The sequence below is a fragment of the Hirundo rustica genome, chromosome Z (genome assembly GCF_015227805.2).
Source record: "Hirundo rustica isolate bHirRus1 chromosome Z, bHirRus1.pri.v3, whole genome shotgun sequence".
In the NCBI taxonomy this organism is placed as follows: domain Eukaryota; kingdom Metazoa; phylum Chordata; class Aves; order Passeriformes; family Hirundinidae; genus Hirundo; species Hirundo rustica.
Genome location: NC_053488.1, coordinates 22,939,000 through 22,961,758, shown reverse-complemented (window position 1 = coordinate 22,961,758; position 22,759 = coordinate 22,939,000). Strand labels below are relative to the sequence as shown.

Below are 22,759 nucleotides of genomic sequence, written 5' to 3'. Positions count from 1 at the left end.
AGCAATAATTCTCAATATTGATCAATTTAGTTAGTTAAACCTGCAGTCTAAGCTTATAACCATTCAGTGATAAATTGAGACTGACCTGCTGCCCAAGCAGGTTTTTTGATGAAGGACAGAATCAGCTTTTGGTCTCCCCAGAAATACTTGTCCATCTACCATTTTCAATTAGAGAAGGCCAGGAGTAAGGGAAAGCCCAGCATGGCTGTTAAACCTAGTCAATAATACCTACAGCACCAATGGTGAGAAAGAAAGGGAGGAAGCATGGGATGAAGTGCCCAGAAATACAGGATTTTTCATCAACTGGTAAAATAATACTTTAAAGATGACAGCTAATCAGACTCCTTTTACTGATCATTTTACCCAGTATGATTTCTAACAGCATATTTCAACAAATATTTTACTCCCCTCTGTGTAAAAGAATAGACCATCAATCCTCTTGAATAAAATTTCTTTTTCTGACCAGTTTTCATATGACGTGCATAATTATGTCTACTCCTCAGTGCTTGAATGGAATCTTAACCTAGCACTATTAGACAATATCAAGCAGATACCTCTACACACACTTAATCTGCTATGCCTGCATTGCAAAGGTAACCATTGCTTCTAAGAGAAATGCTTAGGCAATCTTTCGGCTTCTGTTAGTGTAAGCATACAGCTACTTGCGGAAACTAGCCCAATCTAACTCAGTTCTTAAACTCTCCAAGAATTATGATCCTTCCATCAGAAGAAAGAAAAAAGTGTTTCCATAACAAGTAAGTAAAAATTTGTCAATATTGATAGTGGTTTTTCACCTATTATATCTCACAAGTTGTCTCAGAAGACAGAAATAAACTGTCAGCTGCTCCCAAGAATACAGGGATGATATCAAGCATGCAGTTTTCAAGTCCACTGGGCCAAGGGAAGATAAAATCTGACTCTATCCCTCTCAACGTCCAAGAAACATTTAACTCTTCTCATGAACAGTTGCACATTCCTGTTACACCACTGCACTGTTGTCTAACTAGAGGTACAAAATACTGCTAGTTCATATTTCAATCTGCTTGTATTTTGTTGCTTAACTAAAGATTTTATGATGAAAAAATGTGGGATATGATAAAGAAAAGCAGGGACTGTATTCTGTTCTTCTAGGCATTTACCACTAGAAATGTAATCCTGCCCAAAGAAGACAAGTTGTTTTCAGACTTGTAAGTGTAACAACAATGCTGCTTTCAGTTTTTTCACGGGAACATAAGTGATAATGCTGCTTTTCCCGCACATTTAGTGCAGACATATAGTAAAATCAGGAATTGCTGACTTAATAAGATTTTGTTGCTTGCCATTAAACATAAAATAACTCCCATACAAAACATTTTTAAAGAAATGCCATTTGATAAAAACGGGGGTGGGGAAGGAGGCAGGCAAATGCTGAGTGATTAAAATCTTCAAGCGAATGTAAAACCTAATGGGGTTAACACTCTCCATTAAAATTATTTACAAAGGTATTTAATGTGTCAGGACTTGGAACATAAAATACTTTCTGTTCAAAATCTAACTAAAATTAAAATGTTAGAACTTGGCATATTCTTAGTTTTTTTCTAACACTCAAGGCTTACTATAAATGTCAAAAGGATATGGCAGGTTTTGGTTTATATTATTCAGCTAATATGAAACATCCTGGAAATTCAGTCACTTCCCTGCATCTAGGAGAATTTGATGGTTGTGTTTGCAGAATCTTAAACCAGAGATTACCCAGCAGCTTACCGTGAAGGGTCACGCTGAATCGGTGATATAACTGCGGTTGCAAGCACTTTGCTGCTGCCCATCAACCCAGGACATATGGCTGCATCCTTCCTAGGTCCTGAAGTTGTCCCTGTGCAATGAAGTGAAGACAAACCAAGCATCAGAAGCTATGGATTGTGGAATAGATGTTTCTCAATTCTGCCTTATTACAGAACATTGGGATGAAAAACTGAAACAGTTTTCGAGTGAGAAATATACACAGAGAAATGACAGAGAGCTCATCAGTCGACAGTACCGTGCACAGCATCCTTTTCAGAACTATGCAGAATCAAATCTGTAGAATAAGACAAACTCTGCAGCCTCCATCTTACTGCTGAGTTTGACACACTTGTATGGTTATTATTCCTTAAGGAGACCATAGGATTCAGGTTTTTTCACGGACACAGTTCTCAATACATGCTTTAAGATGTTAATGGAAATAAGATGTTAGTGGAAATATCACTACAATAGTATTTTCTTTTCAATAAAATAGAACTGAGAGTCCATTCCTTCCCACCTCCAAGTAACTCTTGAATTACAAAATAGTCTAGGTTTAAAGGTGAAGTTTGGAGGTCATGTAGTTCAATCTTCCATTCAAACAGCATCAGGAGGTTTCAGACACTTGTCACAATAGGTGATGAATGTCTCCACTAATAGAGCCTCTCTGTGAAATTCCTCTGGTTCCACCATTTCACCAGCCTCAGTCAAAAATGTTTCCTGTATAGCTAATCAGAATTTTCTGAGTTGTGACTTTTCCCTGTTGTCTTTTGCGCAGCTGATGATGACTTCCAAGAAGTTTCATCCCCTCTTCTCTACACCCTGCACTCTACACTCTACTAAGGTAGCTGAAGCAAGAAGGAAGATGCATGCTGAGTCATCTCTTCTTAAGGTTGAATGCACCCAGCTTTCCCAGCCTCTTGCTTCAGCCCCATGGCTGTCCTGCCTGCCTCTGCCAGACTTCCTACAGCTTGTCAGTGTTGTCCATGCACTGTGGAGTCCCAGACTGGACACAGCATTTATGGACACAGTCTCACTAAGCTAACTGGGGGGAAGTGTCATTTCAGCACTCTGATGACCACAGTTGTATGATTATGGCCCTGTAAGAGGTCCAGCTACTCCATCATACAGGCACATCACTGAATCACTGCTGTTCAGCAGGACACCCCATTCTTTTCTGGCAAAACTGCTTTCAGGGTTCTCCTGCTACATGAGATCTGTTCAATCCAGTTGAAGGACCCTGGCATTTCCCTTTGCTGAACCTAAAAAGGGTTCTGTCAAATAATTTTCCCAACGTGTTCATGTCCCTTGAATACTGTGCCCTGTTCTCCAGCACACTGACTGCTTCCCCAAGCCTGCAAACTTGCCAAAGGTGCATCCTGTCCCACTGCCCAGGCTGTTGATGTTAAGCTGCTAACCACTATGAACTGGCTGCCAGCTGGGCCAAAGACAACACTTGAAGGCTAGTAGTCCAGCCAAGTTTTCACTTGCTCACCTGAGAACTGTGTTTCATTGATCAGATTTAGAAAGACAAATAGCATACAGGCAAATAAAAGTTAAAGGTCAATAGGAAAATTAGGAGCTATCTGATCCACCATACAAAAACCTGTGAACTTTTTAAATCTAGCCTCATTAGTTGTGTGCAACTAACATCTCTTAACTAGAGTCAGTATGGGGAAAACTAAACATATCAGCAAAAATTTAAGTCAAACCAGTGTTTAGCTCCTTGTATAACCCTGTGATGACCAAGTATTTCTCAGCTCTGTGAACAGAAGCATTATCTATCAATCGTGCTGAAACATGATGCAACACAGAATTGTAATTCCTGCTTCAGTGTGAAATGTACAGATGTCCAAGGAATTATTTAAAACAATGCATTAATCTAAGATTTATACAAATATATACAATTCAGTAAACCCACATGTTTTAAGATGCATTTTAGGGAGACAAACAAAAAAATATGTTATCATCCTGCTATAATGAACCGTGTTTCAGCCCCGTGCAGTGAAAAAAATCTTGCCTATAAAGGCGTCAATTATCAGTGAAGGAAGTCTTGGAAATATCATGGGAATATATGTTGATTGTGTGTCCCTGGTAACTTGATAGTGTGCCAATCCATGATGAGAAGAGTGGGTACACATATAAAAAAACTGGACGCCTCTTGCTTAAAAGTTTTGACTTCACGATCGAATAAGAGGTATTGAAAAATCATTTCACGTGACAGTGGAATGAGGCAGCTGGATTTTAAGAAATTAATACTAAAGCAATAAAAACCTTGTTAAGATGGGAGAAAATATTCAATTGCTAATACGAGACAAGGCTGGCACATTGTCAACATACTACATCCACAGAAAATGAGAGGTATCTCTGCAAAGAAAGACAGTATATGGACTCAGAAGTGGCCAACACAGCCTCAAGGGGACTGTTCAAATGCCCAAGTTCGAAAATATTACCAGAGTTAGAAACAGAAAACAAGAAAAGGAACTCAGCAGGAATTTACTAGGGTTGTACAGCTGCACAGACATAAAACAGATTCCTCATAAAACAGAGGAATCAAGAAATCCCAAATAAATGTATATTTAAACAAAAAAAAAAAAAAAAAAAATTTAAAAATACATCTTGGAAAAGGCACACAATTCTTTGGAGGGAAAAGAAACACTCAAGAACAAGCAAATATATAAAGATGATTAAATCAATAACATTCCCAAAAATGTCCAAGCTAGTACTAATTTTAAAATATATTATGAGAAAAAAATAAAGGAAGGGAAAATTAGCAAGCAGAGGATAATGAAGACACTGTTGATGTATAATACCCACCTATATAAAGCTGATGAAAAGAAACTACCAGGGGGAAAAAAAGGATACCAAGTCTTTAGTCTGAAGGATATATATTTCAGGGCTAAAGGGAATTAGTTAATGAATTTATGAAGTGACTGGTAATTGTTTATGAAAAGTCATAGAAAACTGGGGTGATACAAATGACAGCAAATTAATTAGATTGCAGGTGTTAGAAGACAGTATGAGACTGGAGACATTGCAGATGATCTAGAGAAGCAAGAAATGTGGAAAAACAATAGACACATTTACCCCTGGAAAAAAGAAAAAGTTCTTACATAGTGTGGTAATTTAAATCCTGACACCAATGGAAAGAACCTGGAGCAGCAAACAATCACCAAAAAAAAAAAAAGAAAAACACTAGATATAAGCTTGCAAGGCAAGCTACTCCCAAAGCAATTATAAATGTCTCCTAAATGGTAATGTTAAGAATACTATTTTCAATTTGGCTAACTTGGTACAAGAATGATTTAAAGTAGATTAAAGAATCATTTGAGAAAAATCAAATAACCATATATTTCTGCTTGAAAAACAGAAAACTAAAACATTATGAAAGTGGGGAAATACAGCAGTCTATGTTTTAGAAGTACAAACATTAAGAATGAAGAAATGTGGCTGAGGCTGGTTCAAGCAGCAATGGAATAAAGTAACAAATGGAAAATCTAGGTTGATAATATTAAAAGAAATCTTTATGACTTGAATAATAGTAATATTAATAAGACTTAACATTTATATAGTACTTCACATTTTCAAAGCATTTCACTAATATTAACTAATTTCTCTATTCAATTGTAGGGAAGAGTCTCCCCATAAGGGAAGAAGCTCCAGATCCTGAATCCCTAAGAAGCTATGTCAGAAAAACTACTGAAAAACAAACACTATCTAGAGAAATTAGCCCCTGGAAAAATACAGGGCTAAAATGAGCTAAAAACACTTTCATTCTCTGGCTTTTTCTTTTGCATATGAAAAAGGAAACTGTGCAGGCTGTACAACACCATGCAGAAGTTATGTCCAACAAGAAGAAACAAAGGCGAAAATAGTTCTTTCTTTTGTTTCCATGCAGAGGTATTTCAGGAAGCATGTATAAAGAGGAATACTTTAAACAGAAATGTAGAGAATTGCCCAGTATTGCACAGTGCAATGGATGTAAGTTTCTCAGCCCCACAGCAAGGTTTTCAAGAGCAGAAAGAAAGTGAAACACACATTTCTGTACTCCAGTGCTTCTTAACTAGACAAGCTGTTAGATTTTAGTACACATTGACATAGCTGGTGGTGACACCAATAAAAATAATTTAGTGCGGAAAGGATCTAAGACTTCAGGATTGTTCTAACTGCTTAAAGTTTTGCTGGAAAAACAAAAAAAATTTGACTACAAGACACAAACACCTGCTAAAGCACTGGAATAAAAACTAAGGAGCAAGAAGAAACAGAAGACAAAATCAAGATTGAGGGAATAAAAACTTATTTCCTAAGTTCATCTAGTATGTTTCTACCCTGAAAAAAGATCAGAAGTGACACTTTCCGCTCCATGAGGTGAAGGGACCATGATAGCAGTGCTCTTCTCTCCACTACTAACCATCATCAGGGAGAAAGAAAAAGTGTATTTGTTAGGAAATCACCCTTTTCAAACTCACAGTTGTCACAGCAAGTAAGCAGTCCTTAGGCAGAAAAGCCTCCTACCATTCCAGGACAGGGACAACTTCCTGAATAATAAGTTTAAACCTGATACAAGTGTCAGTGTGGCTCTGGAGGGACACTACCACTGACACAGCCACCATTACTGGAGGTACAGCAAGCTGAAAGGCTCACATCAGCACTCACACTGCACTAAGGTGTGCTTGGATAGAGTCACCATCCTGAAGAACATATATTTTAAACAGACCAGACTGACACAGGCATGAGAAAAAGTAAACCTCTGTAGCAATAGGTTAGCATATGATGGTTGAGAAGTTTTCAGCTGAACGTGGTTTGTACACAGTACTGCTACCTTCCAACCAAAAGGTCTCCTTCAGGTATGTGGCTAAATGAAATTAAGTTTCATGCCTCAAGATATCACCTTGTGGATTCATTCCCCTTTCTCATACTGCATTGAACCAGAAATCCCAAGTCAGCAGCAGATGGGAATATCCAGCAAAAGCAAGGACAGAGCCAACTATGTCCAGGCTATCTGGAATTAAAAATCTTGGCATTGTATCCTGGCCATCCTGTAAGATAAAAAAAACACTTTACAAGTATGTATGTGTGCTTGCTAAAGGAGTCCAAATATATAACAGAAGGAAGCCAATTAAAACGGTACTAAATACAGAAGACTTCAACTTCAGTGATTAGTGCTAGGTAATTTGCTTTGTGATAAACAACCATTCAAATCAGTAATAGACCTGAGGTTGTTCCACAGCTTGAAAGCATTCCTCTGAACTTTATCAGCTATCACAGCAAGTGCCAATGTTTCTAAGTCAAATTTTGCCATGCAGCTCCACACCATAAAAGCCAACAATCCTGGTAAGTGCTTGCAAAAGGTGCCCACCATCTTCAGAGATCATGCTGACCACTACGATCACTAAATTAGAATAGGTGCAGCTCAGCTGCTATGTGCAATAGTCAGATGCAGTCAGATGCAGCAACTTCTCCTCAGTCCTACAAAATTAAATGAATACAGGAAGAAGAGGCAAGGTTGGATATTTTCCCCCGAATCTATGGAAAATAAATTACTTTGGGGGACTACCTCCATCCAAGGAACAAAACTCATCATCCAGCTGTGAAAAATCCTAGTTTCATCACTGCAGCATAGAGAAGGGGGAGAACAGAAGGAAAAGAGTAGAAAAAAAATGATAGCTGAAAAAACCATGAAAGAAAACCACCAGTGAAAATTGCCCCTGAATCTTTGCAGAATTGTAACGGCTTTCTCTTGCTTAAATTGATTGGTGTAGCAATGTTATAAAATGACTATTAGGATTCATTGTGCACAACAGAAAGTGTGAAATGTCAGCAGATTATACAGCAAAAGTAATGGGTCCTGAACCCCTGTTAGTCAAAAATGATTTTGTTTCAAATTAGAAATTGATTTTTTTGGACACAAGCCCTTTACAGGCTTCCAACTTTTGTAGCTGTGCCTTGGAAGAGATTAACCTCAGCTACTGTTTGGGTCCAGGCTGATGACATCCTCTTGAAAGTTTCTTCACAGGGACTGCTTTTTAATGTTGGCATGGTCTTTACCAATAAGTTATTTGTTCGTTTGAGAACTGCACCACATTTCTTCTCATTTTGCCATTTTCTTTATTTTTATGCTGACATATACGGCAAACTGGAAGACAAGTTAAAAAAAAAAAACAACAAACTAGTTCATAATTGAACCAAGGATTATGTTCAAGGCCAAGCAGCGAAACATCCAAGCTGCTTTTATTCCCAACCTTTTTCTCTTCATAATAGAGAAAAGATTGCTTCTCTGCTCCATAAGTGGAGGCACTAAGCTAAGGGCAGGATAGATTCTAGCAGTACAGACATCCCTGTGTGACAAAACAGCAGGTTGTGATGGTGAAGTCATCACTCCAGGAGGAAAAGAATGAAAAGATTACATTTAAAGAGCAAACCCCAATGCCCTTATTCTCACTGCCTCTTGGGAAAGTTAAAAAACAAATCATTGAAGGAATTTTCTGAGATTAAGGGCCTACTTTTTTCTCTTTCATCAGGAAAAGCCGATAGGATCACCATTTGTTTTTTAAAGTATTTTTGGGGTTTTTTAAAATGGAGCTACCACCTTCTCTTAGGTTGTTTGAAAAATCTGCAAATCTTTTCCTTTAATTGTGCATTTTACTGACATCCCTTTGAACACACCAGCACACTCATGGCCCTGCAATACAGTATGCTTCCCCTTACCTTTCCTGGACTTAGTGCCTTCCCTCTTGGTCTGCATTAGAAGGCTTTGCCCATCATCCACGTCTGCACCAAAGCCAACCATTTTCTTCCCTGAACTGCTCCCACGACTGCTCCCTGGTTTTGTGGAGTTTTTGCTCACTGGAGGTGTCCTCAGTAAATAATCTTCATGTTTCAACACCGGGACACTGGGAGGAAAGAAAGATTGTGCTGTTACATGATGCATTCAGCCCATTAACACTGCACCCAGCTCTCTACCCAACTTTTACTCTCCAGAAGCATAAACATCATGCCACTTGTTAAGCTCTAGTTGAATCCATTTATAATTTCTGAAAGCAGGATGCCTAAGGCTTGAAGAGTTACCAACCCACTTTATCAGAAGTCTTTTGTTATCAGCAGCCAGCAGCACCCTGACAACTGTATTTGGAGTTTCGCAGCAGCGTTGGGCACATTCCCTAAAGCATTAGATCCTGAATTTCTCAAGTGGTTAGAACAGCACCAGAGGGATGAAGGCATGCAAATGAAGATGATGAAGATGGACTTTTTCCCACACAATGGGCCAAAATTGGAAGAAAGAATAATTTAAAAATGTTCACTTTCCTAGAATAAAGGGGAAACAGAGAAGATTATGTGAAAAGTGAAATTTTAGTTTGCAAAAGAGAAGCAGATTACAGAATCATTTTTATTGGAAAGGACCTTTGAGATAATCTGAGTACAATTGCCAAGGCCACCACTAAACCACATCCCCAAATGCCATATCCACATGTTTTTTAAAAGCCTCCAGGGATGATGAGGCTGATTCAAGAAGAAAATGGATGAGAAGAGAGGAGACAAAGAGGTAAGATCGATGGACAGAGATATTTCTAAACAGGATAGAGAATGTATGAGCAAACTGGTGAAAGAGAAATCTGGTGCAGAAGTGCAGTACTTTGAGTAAAATAAGAAAAGAGAAAGTTGACCAGAACCATTATGGTTCAAGATGAACTTCAACACAAGATCATAAACACTGCATGGATATAGGCAAGAGGTAAATATGGTGATGGGGAGCAATCACGACCGCAAACTCTTCAGACACAGGTATCTCAAAATGTTCTGAGCAGACAGGAGGCTATGAAGACTGACATTTCTCTCAGTAAAGAAAAGCTACTGCTTTCAAATTGTCTTCTCTGGGAAATAACTACTGTTTTAAATTACAATCTCCAACATATGCAAGTCATTAGACCCTGTCATAAAAGGGCCCTTTGTAAAAGAAATTAAAAAGATAAAAAAGTATCTCTGTATTATTCACACGAAATAATACATTTTATCCCAAGATTATTATCAATCTACTTACAATCATGGAAGCAACAAACATCTTTCTTAAGTTATTAGAAGATTAAATAAATCTTAACAGCTGGACTCTGTGTTCCTAGAGGTCTTTTCCAACCTAAACCATTCTATATTTCTACGATAAATCTTTTTCCTATTGAAGCACCAATTTTACACTGGCAATCCAAAGACTATCAACGAGTTTTTATTAGTTAGGATACAGCTTTATGGAGGTTGAATCACAAAAATCTTTTACCTAAAAGCTTGTAGTGACTGAAGTTACTGTAGATCTGAGGAAAAGGCAGGAAATTATAGCTAAATTAAAGTTTCCCATCAATGTGCTGTATAAGACATTGTTTAATAGGGCCCACTGAGCCTGTTGGACAATTAGTATTACTCCTGTATTATTAATGCAGAACAGTATAGAATGGCTTATGACCTATAATAACTGACTGAAATGTTGCATATAATTTCTCCAAATAACCTCCGTTTACTTTAGTAGGGCTTCTAACTGTGTGACCACTAATAATACTGTAAAGTGTTTTTAAAATTTATGGTGGACTAAATTAGTAACTTATTTGAATTATATGAAATTATTAACCTACTAATTCCTGCAAGAACTACAAGAGCACCAAGAGGTGGTTTTGGATCCTAGCGACTGCTTAAAGAGGCTTAAAGTTATAGTACTTGACCAGATTTCTCTGATAAAAGGGGACCTGATATTCCATTTGCCTCTACTTGGGATGATCAACAGCATTAAAAAAAATAGTGAGGTTGTCATTATTTGGATGCTTTTTGAGTTGTTTAAAGCACCTTTGATTACAACCCACAGTCTTCATGTAAAGACAGTGACATTTGGCTTGCAGATAAGGAGGTGATTACTCGACTGGTTCTCCTTCTGAATGCAGTATTTTCTATATGGTGCACTTATCTCCAGAACACTGAGTTCTGTTTTAAATACTGCAGTGGCAGAGGCAATTCAAACAGAAACTTCTATTAGGAAGTTATATAAGCTAAGGTATAATAAATAATAAAAGCAAATGTATTTGCATTTATAACCTCAACAACTAGAGCCTCATTGTTTAGTATATAATAGAAGATAGCTCATGCTAAAGTTTTGCTCAAGTAAGGATAGAGTCTCAAATCTTAAAATGACACTTAATCTGAAAGGTATGCAGACCAAGGAGGGAAAGGGATAATGCAGACAGATTTAAAAAATCAGTAATTAACTATCTACCACAATCAAACAAAGCAAACACAAGGGGGACAAAGAATGTTTCAGAACATAATTACTCATTATGGAATAATTAGTAAAATAAATTATGTGACTATCACAACATAGACATGTAAACTCAACATACGGTCAAAAGTAATCAGGAATTTTTATCTGAAGAGATTTAGCAGCAAAAACAGTCCTTGTCTATTTTCAAATCCAACTACCCATTGCATCCCTCAAAGGCACCACGGTTAGTAGGACTTCCTGCAGGTCACCACAATATCCAATGAATTTTCATGTCACTCCTTGAAATTACCCAATGGAGAAGACTGTTTAAATAAACTTATTAACCAACCTACCCTACATACCAGGGCAGGAGATGCAGTGTGACCAGAAAAGCAGCAAGTCTCAGCACTGCTGCCTCATTATGAATACCCAAGTACACCATCACCAAAGGAAAACACATCTTGAACATTCCTTCCATCCTGTCTGATATCGCGATATCCCTGCTGAGCACGAATGGTAAATTTTAAATGTCATCCAGGACCTATTGAATACTGCTAGTATTTGCATTCCTTAAAAAGTAGAAAAACATTAACCTTTTGTTTTATTGAATTAAAATGCCATGGAAATGCTGATGTAGTCTTCAGAGACTGAAATACTTTTACAAAGAAGAATAGCTGTCATTTATTAGACACAAAGAACAATTACTTGATAGGATGCTTTCTGACAAAAAGCAGATTGGTATTCTCATCATAGAAAAGGCATTGTAAAAAAACCCAGCGCAGACCTCTGAGACTTGAATAATTTAAAGCTGCATTTGGTGCAATTTGAATTTTTCTTTAGGGAGGCAAAGTTAAATACCTTTAATTTGTTCTAATTATTTCAAATTTGCAAGTTAATTATGGCTGATCATTAAATAACAAAAAGGACTATCGTCTCCATAGAGTTTTACCTCCTACCCTCTGCATTACTTAAGCTAGATTTTAGTATGCATGAATTAACTTTCTAAATAATCACATGGTTTGACTAAATGGCTCAGTAAAATGAGCTCTGATCCTCACAATAAGCATTAATGGACATTAGAAAGGCTATTGGGACCAATGTTACTTACATTATAAGTATTTTTAATGGTGTCTTATTTACTAATCTTTATGTACTGTTCAAGTTAAGGCATCAGATAGATACATTATTCTGCTTTAACAGAGGAAAGTCAGTTCTTCAAGATACTAAAATAAATGTCCACTTAGAGCCAACTAAATTAATTTTTAAACTAATGCAGGAAAACTCTGACAGAATATAACTTGTTTTAGCTGCTGATCCTGATGAAACAATCCAACATAATGGCAGCCTTGTTCTGCAAATGGAGTTTTGCAGATCTGGTGAATAGCAAAGCAACCCAAGGAGCTCAGGTTCTGTCCAGAGTCGAGCTTACTCTCAGCATGTGATTTACCTCGTCCACAAAGCTTCTTCTCTTCCCTGCTCCACACCCAGCATTCAGCTGACTGGGTTCCCAGTCTTCCATCCCAGATTAGGATGCTCACCTTTCACTGAACTCTGATCTTTCCGTGCATTTTTCAGAGAACAAGACTATGTTGTAACTACTCAGAAACCCAAAACGCGAGGCAATTCATGCCTCAACTATGCTTGTTCAACAGATGGCTGCCTTAATGGTGCCCTACTGCACTCTGCTGAGGAAAGGGCTTGTGAGTTTAACCATTACCAAACTAACAGATTGCTGTGGTAGGTTAGCTCCAAAAGTAAACATGTTGGAATGTTATTTTCCTGTTCCATAATTTCTGTTTTAAAAATAAAATAATTAACAGTTCATGTGTGCAATCTGCTGCAATTATATCAGGCCAAGAATGCATAACACTTAATGATGCAAAACTGGTGATAAGTAGACAACCCAAGCAATACGTTTTTGTAGCTGGAACCTGAATTGCCATTTCAGATGCAGTTTGACAAACAGGCTGAAAATTGCTTCCTCCCCTGCCACTTTGGCTGGGAGTGTTTTCCAGCCAGATCAGTTTCCAGACTCAGCTCAGTATAAAGCAGCACTACTACAAGTACTGGCACAAAAGAGAAGATGCTAGGATCTTTTCAGCAGGGGTCCAATTTTAGATCAGTTCATATCAATCTTGCTACCAAACAGCACTTTTGAAAACCACCCATTCTAAAGTGGGGCTGCTTGGGAGGTTGTTTATCTGCATAGCAAATAAAAAATATATTTATGGGGAGAAAAGAAGCGCTATAGACTTTGGATGCATGGATCTGAAAACAAATGGCAGTGGTCTACTGAACAATCACAGCTTTTTCAGTTCCCTAAAGTGGAGCTGAGGAGAAACACATCAGAACATATGAGCCAGCAGAGCAGCACATGGGAAAGAGAAGGGAGATTGATCTACTTGCTACTGCTTTGTGCAGGGTGTACCAATCCAGAGGGCAGCTGAGCAGAGCCAGAAGGGAGGTAAGAAAGTTGCAGGTGAGGAGGAGAAGCACAGTGTGAACTCCAGGGCAAGCTCTCATCACTGAATGCCATCACCCTTCCCTTCCTATAAACTGATTTTTTAGCTTAGCATTTTTTCCTCCCTTTAAGAAGCAGGAAAAAGTCCTATTCTAATACAGACCTTGCAGACCATATTCAAGCCCAGAGTGAGATTTCATGGGGCAATTATGAAACCTGGCATTTTGAGGCTTATGTTAGATGCATCAGCATGTTAATGGTACTGCTGTGATCCCGTGAATGTCAATAAGAAGCAGCTGCTTTCCTTTCTAGAGGGCATATATTTTTAAAGCTTTGAGATCACAGAACCAGAGAATAGTCTTGGTTAGAAGTAACCTTTTAAAGGTCCCCTGGTCCAATCCCCCTGCAATGAGCAGGGACAACTTCAACTAGAACAGATTGCTCAGAGCCTATCCAAAGTGACCTTGAATGTCTCCAGGACTGGGGCATTCACCACCTTTCTGGGCAACCTGAACCACACTGTTTCCCCACTCACACAGTGAAACATTTCTTCATCATAATCTAACTCGAATCTGCCCATTAAGTTGAAAAGCATGACCACTTGTGTCCTATAGTTACAGACCCTGTTCAAAAGTCTATCTATCTTTCTTAAAAGACCACTTTAACCATTTGAAAAGGTGAAGTCAGATTTTCCCAATATCTTCCTCTCCTCCAGCTGTCTTCAGGACCACATCCATCTCATTTCTCACATATTTTTTAGGCAAAAGGCAAGAGGACAGGGACAGGTAGGGAAACACTTCAACAGTCAGTGAGAATTCTGGAACTTAAATGTAAATATTATCGAATCTGCTTGTAATAAAAGGATTTTTCATCACAGAAAATAGACTGTGATTGCCTACAATGTATATGTTATTATGCAGACAATATATTGCTGAGCTGTCATGCAGAGATTTCATCTCTTACAGTACTATTCAGGCTCAATGCCTGTGAATCCAGTAATGCCCATGGCTGTGTCAGGCTTCTCTGTTGTTTTTCGGGCTTTTCCCCCCTGTTGAGCTCTCTATCTTGAACCTATTGCATTTGGTTTATTTTTCTCTTCTCCTGGAGAAGATACACTGGTACCTAGGCAAATATTTTTTCCATATGTGAAGCTGTACCAGGGCACAGCGATCCATAGCATAGCTTCCCCAGACCACTCTTTGAAAGACCAGTTCCTTCCCCAGTCCCTCAGTGGCTGGTGCTCAGATATTTAATTTCACCAGCAATAATTGAGGCCACATATGCTCTTAATTAGCAATGACCTATTAGATCATACCAGCCACAGGTGAAACCCTAGCCCCACTGAACCAGAATACTGTCGTTATTTTCAGTGAAGTCAGGACTTCACTTAATATACATGGTTAGATGTCCATTTGTAGCAAGCATTATGCTAAATTTAACCTAGAATTATATTCATGCCTTCCCTTTGAAGCCTTCTCCTTCCTCTGGTTTGAGTTCACTGCATTTCAACTCCCTACCAGCACCTTTCCAATATATCTGACTTTTCCTAATAAACAGCAAAATTACAGCTGTGATTACTTTTCTATCTTTTCTGAATTCAAAGAAAATTCTAGCATAAAGGTTTTCAGACAGTCACAGAGAAATGGCCACAGGAAACAGACTGGCCAAGCTTTAGCAGGGCAAAATTCTGTGACTGTGGGTTTGGCCTTTCTTATAGAGCAGAGCAGAGTGGAGCAGCTGTCGTTCCAGCAAGCTCTGCTGTCAGCCTTCACAAAATGAAGTCATGTAAATGTCAAGTCACAGGTATTTTCCTGTTCCATAATTTCTGTTTTAAAAATAAAATTTAAAAAAAAATATATATATATCTGAAAAGCCTGCCTGGCTGTCACCAGTCAAAGTACCACGAGGAATGATGCACAACCTTGTTTAGGACAAAGGTTTTGAACTAAATCTAAACTTCAGTACATCAGGCAGCATCAGTCTCTCCTCCAGAAAGGGAATCACATGGTCTTCAGCAAATGAATGCCAATCTTAGTGCCTTGTTCAGCATCGCTAGTGTCTGGCTGAGAGCCCGCCCCAATCACAAGATACCCATTGAAATGCCATATGCAAGCCATCTCCTGACCAAATATCATGGGCTGGCACAGTTTTGTTTTCCAGTTATAGGAAAATGTGAGATATTTTTCCCTGCCCTAACCGTGGAGTGGTTTGGGGAGGAGAACAGGGACCTATCAAAAAGCTAGCTGGGATATTGGCAGCAAGGTTGACCAATGGGAAATGTTGATGCGGCCTTGGAGGGGACATTGAAAACTAATTGCTGCAGATTGGTCACTTGCTCTTGCTTTAGAATCAGCCATGAGGTAAGATCGTGGGCGGCCAGGCTGGGCTGGGCCTAGCTGGGCTTCTGAGGGCTGCTGCCTGCACAGGGAAGGCTTGGGCCAGCTGAGTGTCTTCCCCTTGCTTGCCAGCAGGGAAGAAAAAAAGCAGCTGCAGTTCGGCAGTGCTGGCCATGTGCTCAGACCGCAGCAGAAAGGGCCAAGCCATGGCCCAGCTTAATCACCGCTGGCAGTGGAGAAAGCAAGCCTGCAGCTCCGTAACACCTCTGAGCCAGGCCACCCTGGATGAGACCGAGGGGTAGAAAAAAGGACATCTACCAGCTTTCTCCATTAACACAGCTCTGCGTTTCCTTCAGCTCCTGCAGCCTCACATGACCTTTACAAGCCCAAACAGATTTAACCCTTTTCTAGCATCACAGAACTTTTAAAGCACAATTCTTCCTTAAAAGAAAGAAGAAAGAAAACGAAGAGTACTAGAACAGATGCTGAATGAAGTCAGTTAGATTAGTTAGAGTGAAAGAACTAATAATATTGAAATAGGATTGAAGAAGTGGACATTTTTAACCAGACTTTTCTAAGGTAAGTTATGGAGAAATGAACTGTTCTTTGCAGCATCTTAGTATTGTTGGGTAGAATGCTATTCTAATCAAAATTAAGGACTGCTGTAATTGAGATTTATTTAGGAACTTTAAAGCTCCCCACTGCTGGGTTAAAAGGAGGTCTCAGCCTTTGAGACAAAGATGATTTTAGACTAGAAGCAGCATTCATAAAAAGTACCCCAGATACACTGAGAAGCTTTGCTAATAGAACATCACAGTCTGCGAAAACTCCGGGCAGCAGCAGATGTGTGACACTGAGAGCACTGGACTATTTTGTCTTGTGGCAAATGTCTTCATAAAAAGATCTTAGAAAGACTCTTCTCCTAAAGTAATGAGTGGTTATGTCTAAATAATGGAACTGACTGAAAATCCTAAATTGTGTCTTTCTGTGTTGTTCAATAAGAAAGTTAATAGTTTGTAAGAGGAAAGAAGCCTGTTTTAAGGTATCATTCTGTTTAAGTTTTCTTTTTCTCAACTTTTTTTTTTCCTCTCATTCTTTTAATGTAAGTTAATAAAACTATTTTTGTTCATTTTTAAGCTTAAGCCTGCTTTGGTTTTTTGTTTGTTTTTTTTTTTCTCCCACAAAAAGAAAATAAATACTAGAACCCCTACACCAAAAATGCCCCAAATTGGAAGGCATAGAAGAACAACACATCATCTCTTCTCAACTTGGCTCACCCAGAACAAAAGGTATCACAGTGGATGGGCTGCTTTCAAAACAGGCTGTGGCAGAGAGAGGTCTGGGTGCACAGGTAGCCACCTTATGTCTTCCTTTGCTAAGATTATTAGTACACAAGTACTCTCTCCTCTACAGAAGTTTCCAGACAGTCTGATAGGTGTTGGTAACAGCAGCTTTCAGTAAATGAGCAGCAATTGCAAAAGCCCTTTTTCTGATCGTGGATCATATCATGGAGCAATCATTTGCTAAGGGTAATTGACAATACAGCAGCAGAGAGACACAGTAAGAGTTGAATAGTAGATAACAGGGTTTTCAGTATGCCCTACTAGTAAGATATTCTGAAGAAATTCCTAATTAGAGAAACAAATACTTAAGATTGCACTTTTTTGGGTATTAAGAGTTACACATGCACAGAAAATCTGGAGCTTGGGAAGATCAGAACAGTTGAAAAAGACACAGCAGTTACAGTTGCTTCTGTTCATTGACAAAGTTACAACCTTGCTTGATGCTAAGTTTCAACGTTCAAAATACCAGCAGGATAAATTTTCATACCTGGTTTCTAAGTGAGGAAATGAAGGAACAAAATTTCAGAATTCTCACACCAATAGAAATGAAAATTAATAACCACTAAACTGGTCCAATAGACATATCCCTAAAGATCCTGAGGTGACTTTCTAGGTCACTGACAATTCCCCTGATATCAGGGAACATGTCACAGGGAAAGTCTTTCATAAATCCATTGAATTCCATAATAAACACTATTAAGAGTTTTCATACTGTCTATTCTTCTGAGGCTGCAGAATAAGATTTCTCTAACCAGGAACCATTGCCACTGAAACAACACAGAAGCACCCTTGCAGGACCCACATTTTTGCATGAAATTTCTGTCCTCATATTTTAATCACCTTTATCTGTACCACAGGATGATTGAATTAGGCATGTTAAGCACAGGTTACTACAGATTTTTAGGGTTATCGTCTCTTAGTGTCAAAGTGTTACAAATCTTGGGATGGGACTAGTGAATTTGGAAGCTGTAGTGCTTTACTTATTCCAAAATGCCACCTGGCTCCTCTGCCAAATACAAACCTAACATGGGTTTCGATTTTTGTTTTATAATGATAAAAAAAATCATGTTAGAATTTCACCAGGTCTGTAACTACAAATGTGTGTGGCATTTTAGATATTCTCATACTACAGCATCTTTTAAAATGGTGTCATACACTACCCCAGATCAGTTAGAAACACCCTTCATGATGCATCTTCACACTTCATTGGCCTTTCTTCCATGATTAAATCACATCTGTGGGACATGGTCACTATGATTAAAGAGTATATTAATGATTTAGACTACACTACTACTCATCCATATTATATTGCTTAGTAAAATGAAAACACTGAGATTGTTTATTGATCTGCTTTAAAAAAAAATCCTATCGCCTGAAAAGAAGTAAATAGAGAAGCTGAGACTTCAGACTTGACTCTGATTAGTAGATTACCAAGCCCAACAGATACAGATTTGACAAGATAGCTCCTGGTAAAGATTTAGAGTAACAATTTTAGCCACTTCAGTTGCCTTGAATTCACTGAAGTTACATATTTCACAGAAAATGTTTGATGGCTAGTGACTGTAAAATCAAGTATTTATTGCAACAGCAATATAGACTTAGATGCCTAAATAATGGCATACAACTATAAAAATCATGGCCTGGGCCCCACAGAAAAACCAACACACTAAAGATTTCCTTTCAGTGCATCTATTTTATGTGAATTTGACAGCACCACCAAATATTGACTCAACCAGAATGTTTACAGAACAGATTTAACACATTTTTGCACTTGTATTTAGAAAATATTCAGATACAGTAGAACTGAAACCAGATGGAAACCACTGCCTCACTAAAAGGCACATACTACTGAGATATGTATCAGCATTGCTCTGATGTCCAGTATCGAGGAGAAGAACAAAGGGAAGGGATCCTGGCACAAAGCTGTTTGCTGTGAAGCTTTGGGCTGCCAGATTCCAGCCTCTGGAAACCGTTTTGGTCCAGACACAGGTGATTTTTGCCATCTTAGAGCTACCACTATTGAATTTTGGGCATGAAAGCCTACCTTTACATACATTTGTTACAACCTGGTGGAAACATCTGTCCAGAGCAGATGCCACAAGTACTGCTCTGACACTGTGACGCGGGTTCAGGGGTTTGTATTATTTGTGGTGCCAAACCATATCGGCCCTACTGAGCACACAGTTGGTATATAAATTTAGCCCATCTCTCAGAGACATGGTTTGCTCAAAAAGGATGTAAAGATGTAAATGGAGATTAAGGGAACGGGGAGTTAAAAAAAGAAGGATTAACTATGCATTGATCAAACAGAAGGGCATGTAGTTATACAAAGAGGTGAAGTCTGGCACTATTGACAGAAGACTGAAGACACTTGCAAATTGTTTTGTTTTAAACTCTTGTGTGTGCTAGAAGACACAAGAAAAGTGTTTCCACAAAGAAGAGCCTACGATTTGTCACTGCAGTTTAGTCCTAATGCTCTCTCCAAATCACCAATGAAAACCTTTAAATATGGTTTAGATTTTAGGTGGATTTACCAGGCGGAGACTATCTTTGTGATCAGTGAGAAGAAACATGTTATTTTGAAACTCCCCAAATTAGGATTGAGGGTGGGGAGGGTAAAGGAGCACTTTAAAAAAGCTTAGGACAAAAAGAAGACGAAGAAAAAAAGAGCTTAAAGTGATAAAATGTAAAGCAAGAAATATTGTCAGAACACACAGATGGAGGCAGAAGTCACCATGAGATCATCCAGTGGTCCTAAAAGACAGACAGAATTAGGGAGTGTAGTAGCAGCACATGGCTGAAAGCTAAGCCAACACGCAAAAAACTTAGAGTGCCACGTAACTGACAAAGTAAGGAAGAGGTGGTGGCAGAGAAAAAAAAATAAGAAACAGCTTTATGACTTTTAACACACAACTAGCCCCTGAAGGTGAGTTTACAAGAAGCAAAGCAGACAAGACCTGAAGAAGCAGGGAAGAAACCCATTTGGAAAACTTATTTTGAAGAAGGTGAATGAATACTGAGCAGTTAAAGAAAACTTTAGAGTAGTCAAGGTGCAAGAAGGACTAAAGCAAGGGGTGTTGTTTTAACTGTTGACACAGCAAAAGGATATTTTGCCTGCAAAGGAGAAGGAAGCTGCAATAGCTGTCAGCAGCCCAGATGCAAGCAGAGGAGAGGGATGGGATCCCAAGAGTCTGAGTCTGTGTGGCAGGTAGGATGTGACATTATCAAAATCAGAAGTGAAGAGAGATTCAGAAGAAAAAAGTTCTGTTTTGGCCAGATTAGGAATGATCTGAAGGCAAAAGAAGTGGGATTATGTGTCAGGGAGGCAGTCAGATATGCAAGACTAGATGGAACAGAGCAGAAGGTTTAAGAGTTATTGGCAGGGAGATGATAGCCAAATCCGTGTAACAGGATGTTGTTATCCAGTGGGTACAGAAATCTCTAGTCAAATCAAGGAGTGACTAAATCCCTTCCTTGCCACCTCACAGATGTTCCTACCTAGTTTCAAATGAAATTATCTAAAATAGTGCTGCAAAAACATGCATTAAAAAACCCTGACTTTCCATAAAATCTAAAGATCATACTGTTTCTAAAACTAGGGCAACCACTAAATGAAAGTTAACCCGAACAATAACTTTAGCTAAACTTCAGGTCACATGCATTTAATATAATGAGATGAGGAATATGAAAAGGCCATTCATAATGGAATTCATTGAGTTAGGAATGCCATGCTTAGCTGCCTTATAACATATAATTAATGATCCTATAAAAATCCAGCAGTATGAACTCTCCCAGCTGCCTGCAGAACTGTTCTTTATGCTGGGTAGGGCAAGCAAGCATCTGCTTCCACAAATACTGCCCTTTGAGAAGCTCAAAAGCTTTTTTCCCCTGTTCCATCAGGGACCACAGTGCCATTTCCATGACACGCTGAGCTCTGAACCATTACCCAAACCAGACTATAGCATTTGGCAATCCAGTACACATCTGTCATGATAGACTGGTTATTGGTCAAAGGTTTAAGAAAAAGTCATTAACTCTCTTCCATCGCTTCTAACACCCCACCTTCCTCCAGATTATTCATAATCCCCACTAAACCCATCCTCTGTTTATAGTCTTCTAACACAAGAGTGAAATATATACTGCCCGTCTTGCCTTTTACCTCTCCCAACCATTTGGTAGAAGAAAAGATATTCTCTCTCCATCAAAAGGCCTGATCCCTTCTGAAGCATTGATGCTCACATTCAAGGTTAAAGGATTAAGGCCTGAAGCACTGGGTACCAGAGGAAATGATGCCAAATATCGAAAGAAACACAAAAATCAATCCTCTTCTCTGCAGGAGCACTGTGAAGAACAAATCAGCTGGGCTGAATCTAAAATTTTCTCTGCATGGCTCTCAAAAATTAGCACTTTTATAAATAAAATGGATAGTTCTGCAAAGCCTCAGACCCATGCAAAGCCACAACGTTCAGCTCAATACATCAGTATGGTCTGGGAAGTTTTATGCCAGAATAATTTAGTGGCAAATACACAAAGTCCACTTCAGTGAGAGCAAGAGCTCGTGAGTGAGGGCATGTGTGCCTACATCTTTATATGTAGCCTGCAAATCTGCAAGTGGCAGAACCTAATATTTACTAAAGTTTGCCTTTTGCTTCAATTCTCTGAGTGCTGAAGTGCAGCCAAGGTCACAGGAGGGGTGCGGGAGTGGGTTTTAGCTTAGTGCAGCTGTGATCACGGGCAGAACAGCAGGGTACAGAGGATTTCATGCTTAACTTTGTAATACCAATAGCTTTTGTTCTTAGTCCTGCCCCATCAGTTCAGATATAAGCTTTAAATGGCATGAAAGTTGTGCAGGTGGGTTTAAAATTCCCTGATTTAAAACTATCTTCCAGAACATTTTGTTCTATGAGGTTTTTCATAACTTTTCCAACTGATAAATTGCTGGGACATATGAATGTCTAGATTAAACAAAATATTTTCTTTATCCAAGATTACACGTAAAAATAAAAGTAGCAAAGTGGTATGTCTGAAAAAGTAATCCACTCCAATTTATAAAAGTAGAATTCAGGTTTTCAAAATTCAATTCAGGCAATAAACTAAGAGTGTCTACATTTTCCCATAAAGGAGGCATCTGCAAATGACTTGCAGAACTGTCTGCAAGCATTGGCAAGCAGAAACTCCTTCAGAAGATGCATGCACTACACATACTTCAACTCAAAGAAAAATTCTCCAAGAATTTTCAGTTTTAATGCGGGATATTACCGAACCAAACCAATGCAGAACACTGGCAGGAAATGCAAGTTTCGTGAAAATACCAAAGCACTTGTGTTTTAAAAAGCCTGTTTCACCCACTGCCACCCTAAGCTTAGCAGTGCTTCTAACGCCTGACTGTCTGTGCTTTTTGAAGACCTCACCTACAGGCTGAGTGTATCTGCCTATGGAAACCAATTATGGCATTTCCTGCTTACATCTTATATCTCCAGTCACTCAGTAGGCTTCCTGCTCAAGGTTACTTGGGACTGCAGTGGGAATGATGTAATAATATTGCTGTGTGCAGCAGACGTGGTCATGAGAACAGAATCAGCATAGTTCAGGTAAATGTTAAGATAGGCAGCTTGAAATCACTGTT

General features: G+C 38.8%; 1 protein-coding gene across 13 annotated transcripts in view; it reads right to left on the bottom strand.

The window, feature by feature from the left end:
- The window catches only part of KIAA1328 (KIAA1328 ortholog), a 179,554-nt gene that overhangs the window by 28,724 nt on the left and 128,071 nt on the right, over positions 1–22,759 (bottom strand). For all 13 annotated transcript variants that reach the window (XM_040090188.1, XM_040090192.2, XM_040090200.1 and 10 more), the window contains 2 exons: positions 8,467–8,651; positions 1,744–1,852 (listed from right to left, as the gene is read on the bottom strand). In XM_040090188.1, the coding sequence (XP_039946122.1) occupies positions 1,744–1,852; positions 8,467–8,651 (294 nt within the window). The remainder of the gene's footprint in view (positions 1–1,743; positions 1,853–8,466; positions 8,652–22,759) is intronic.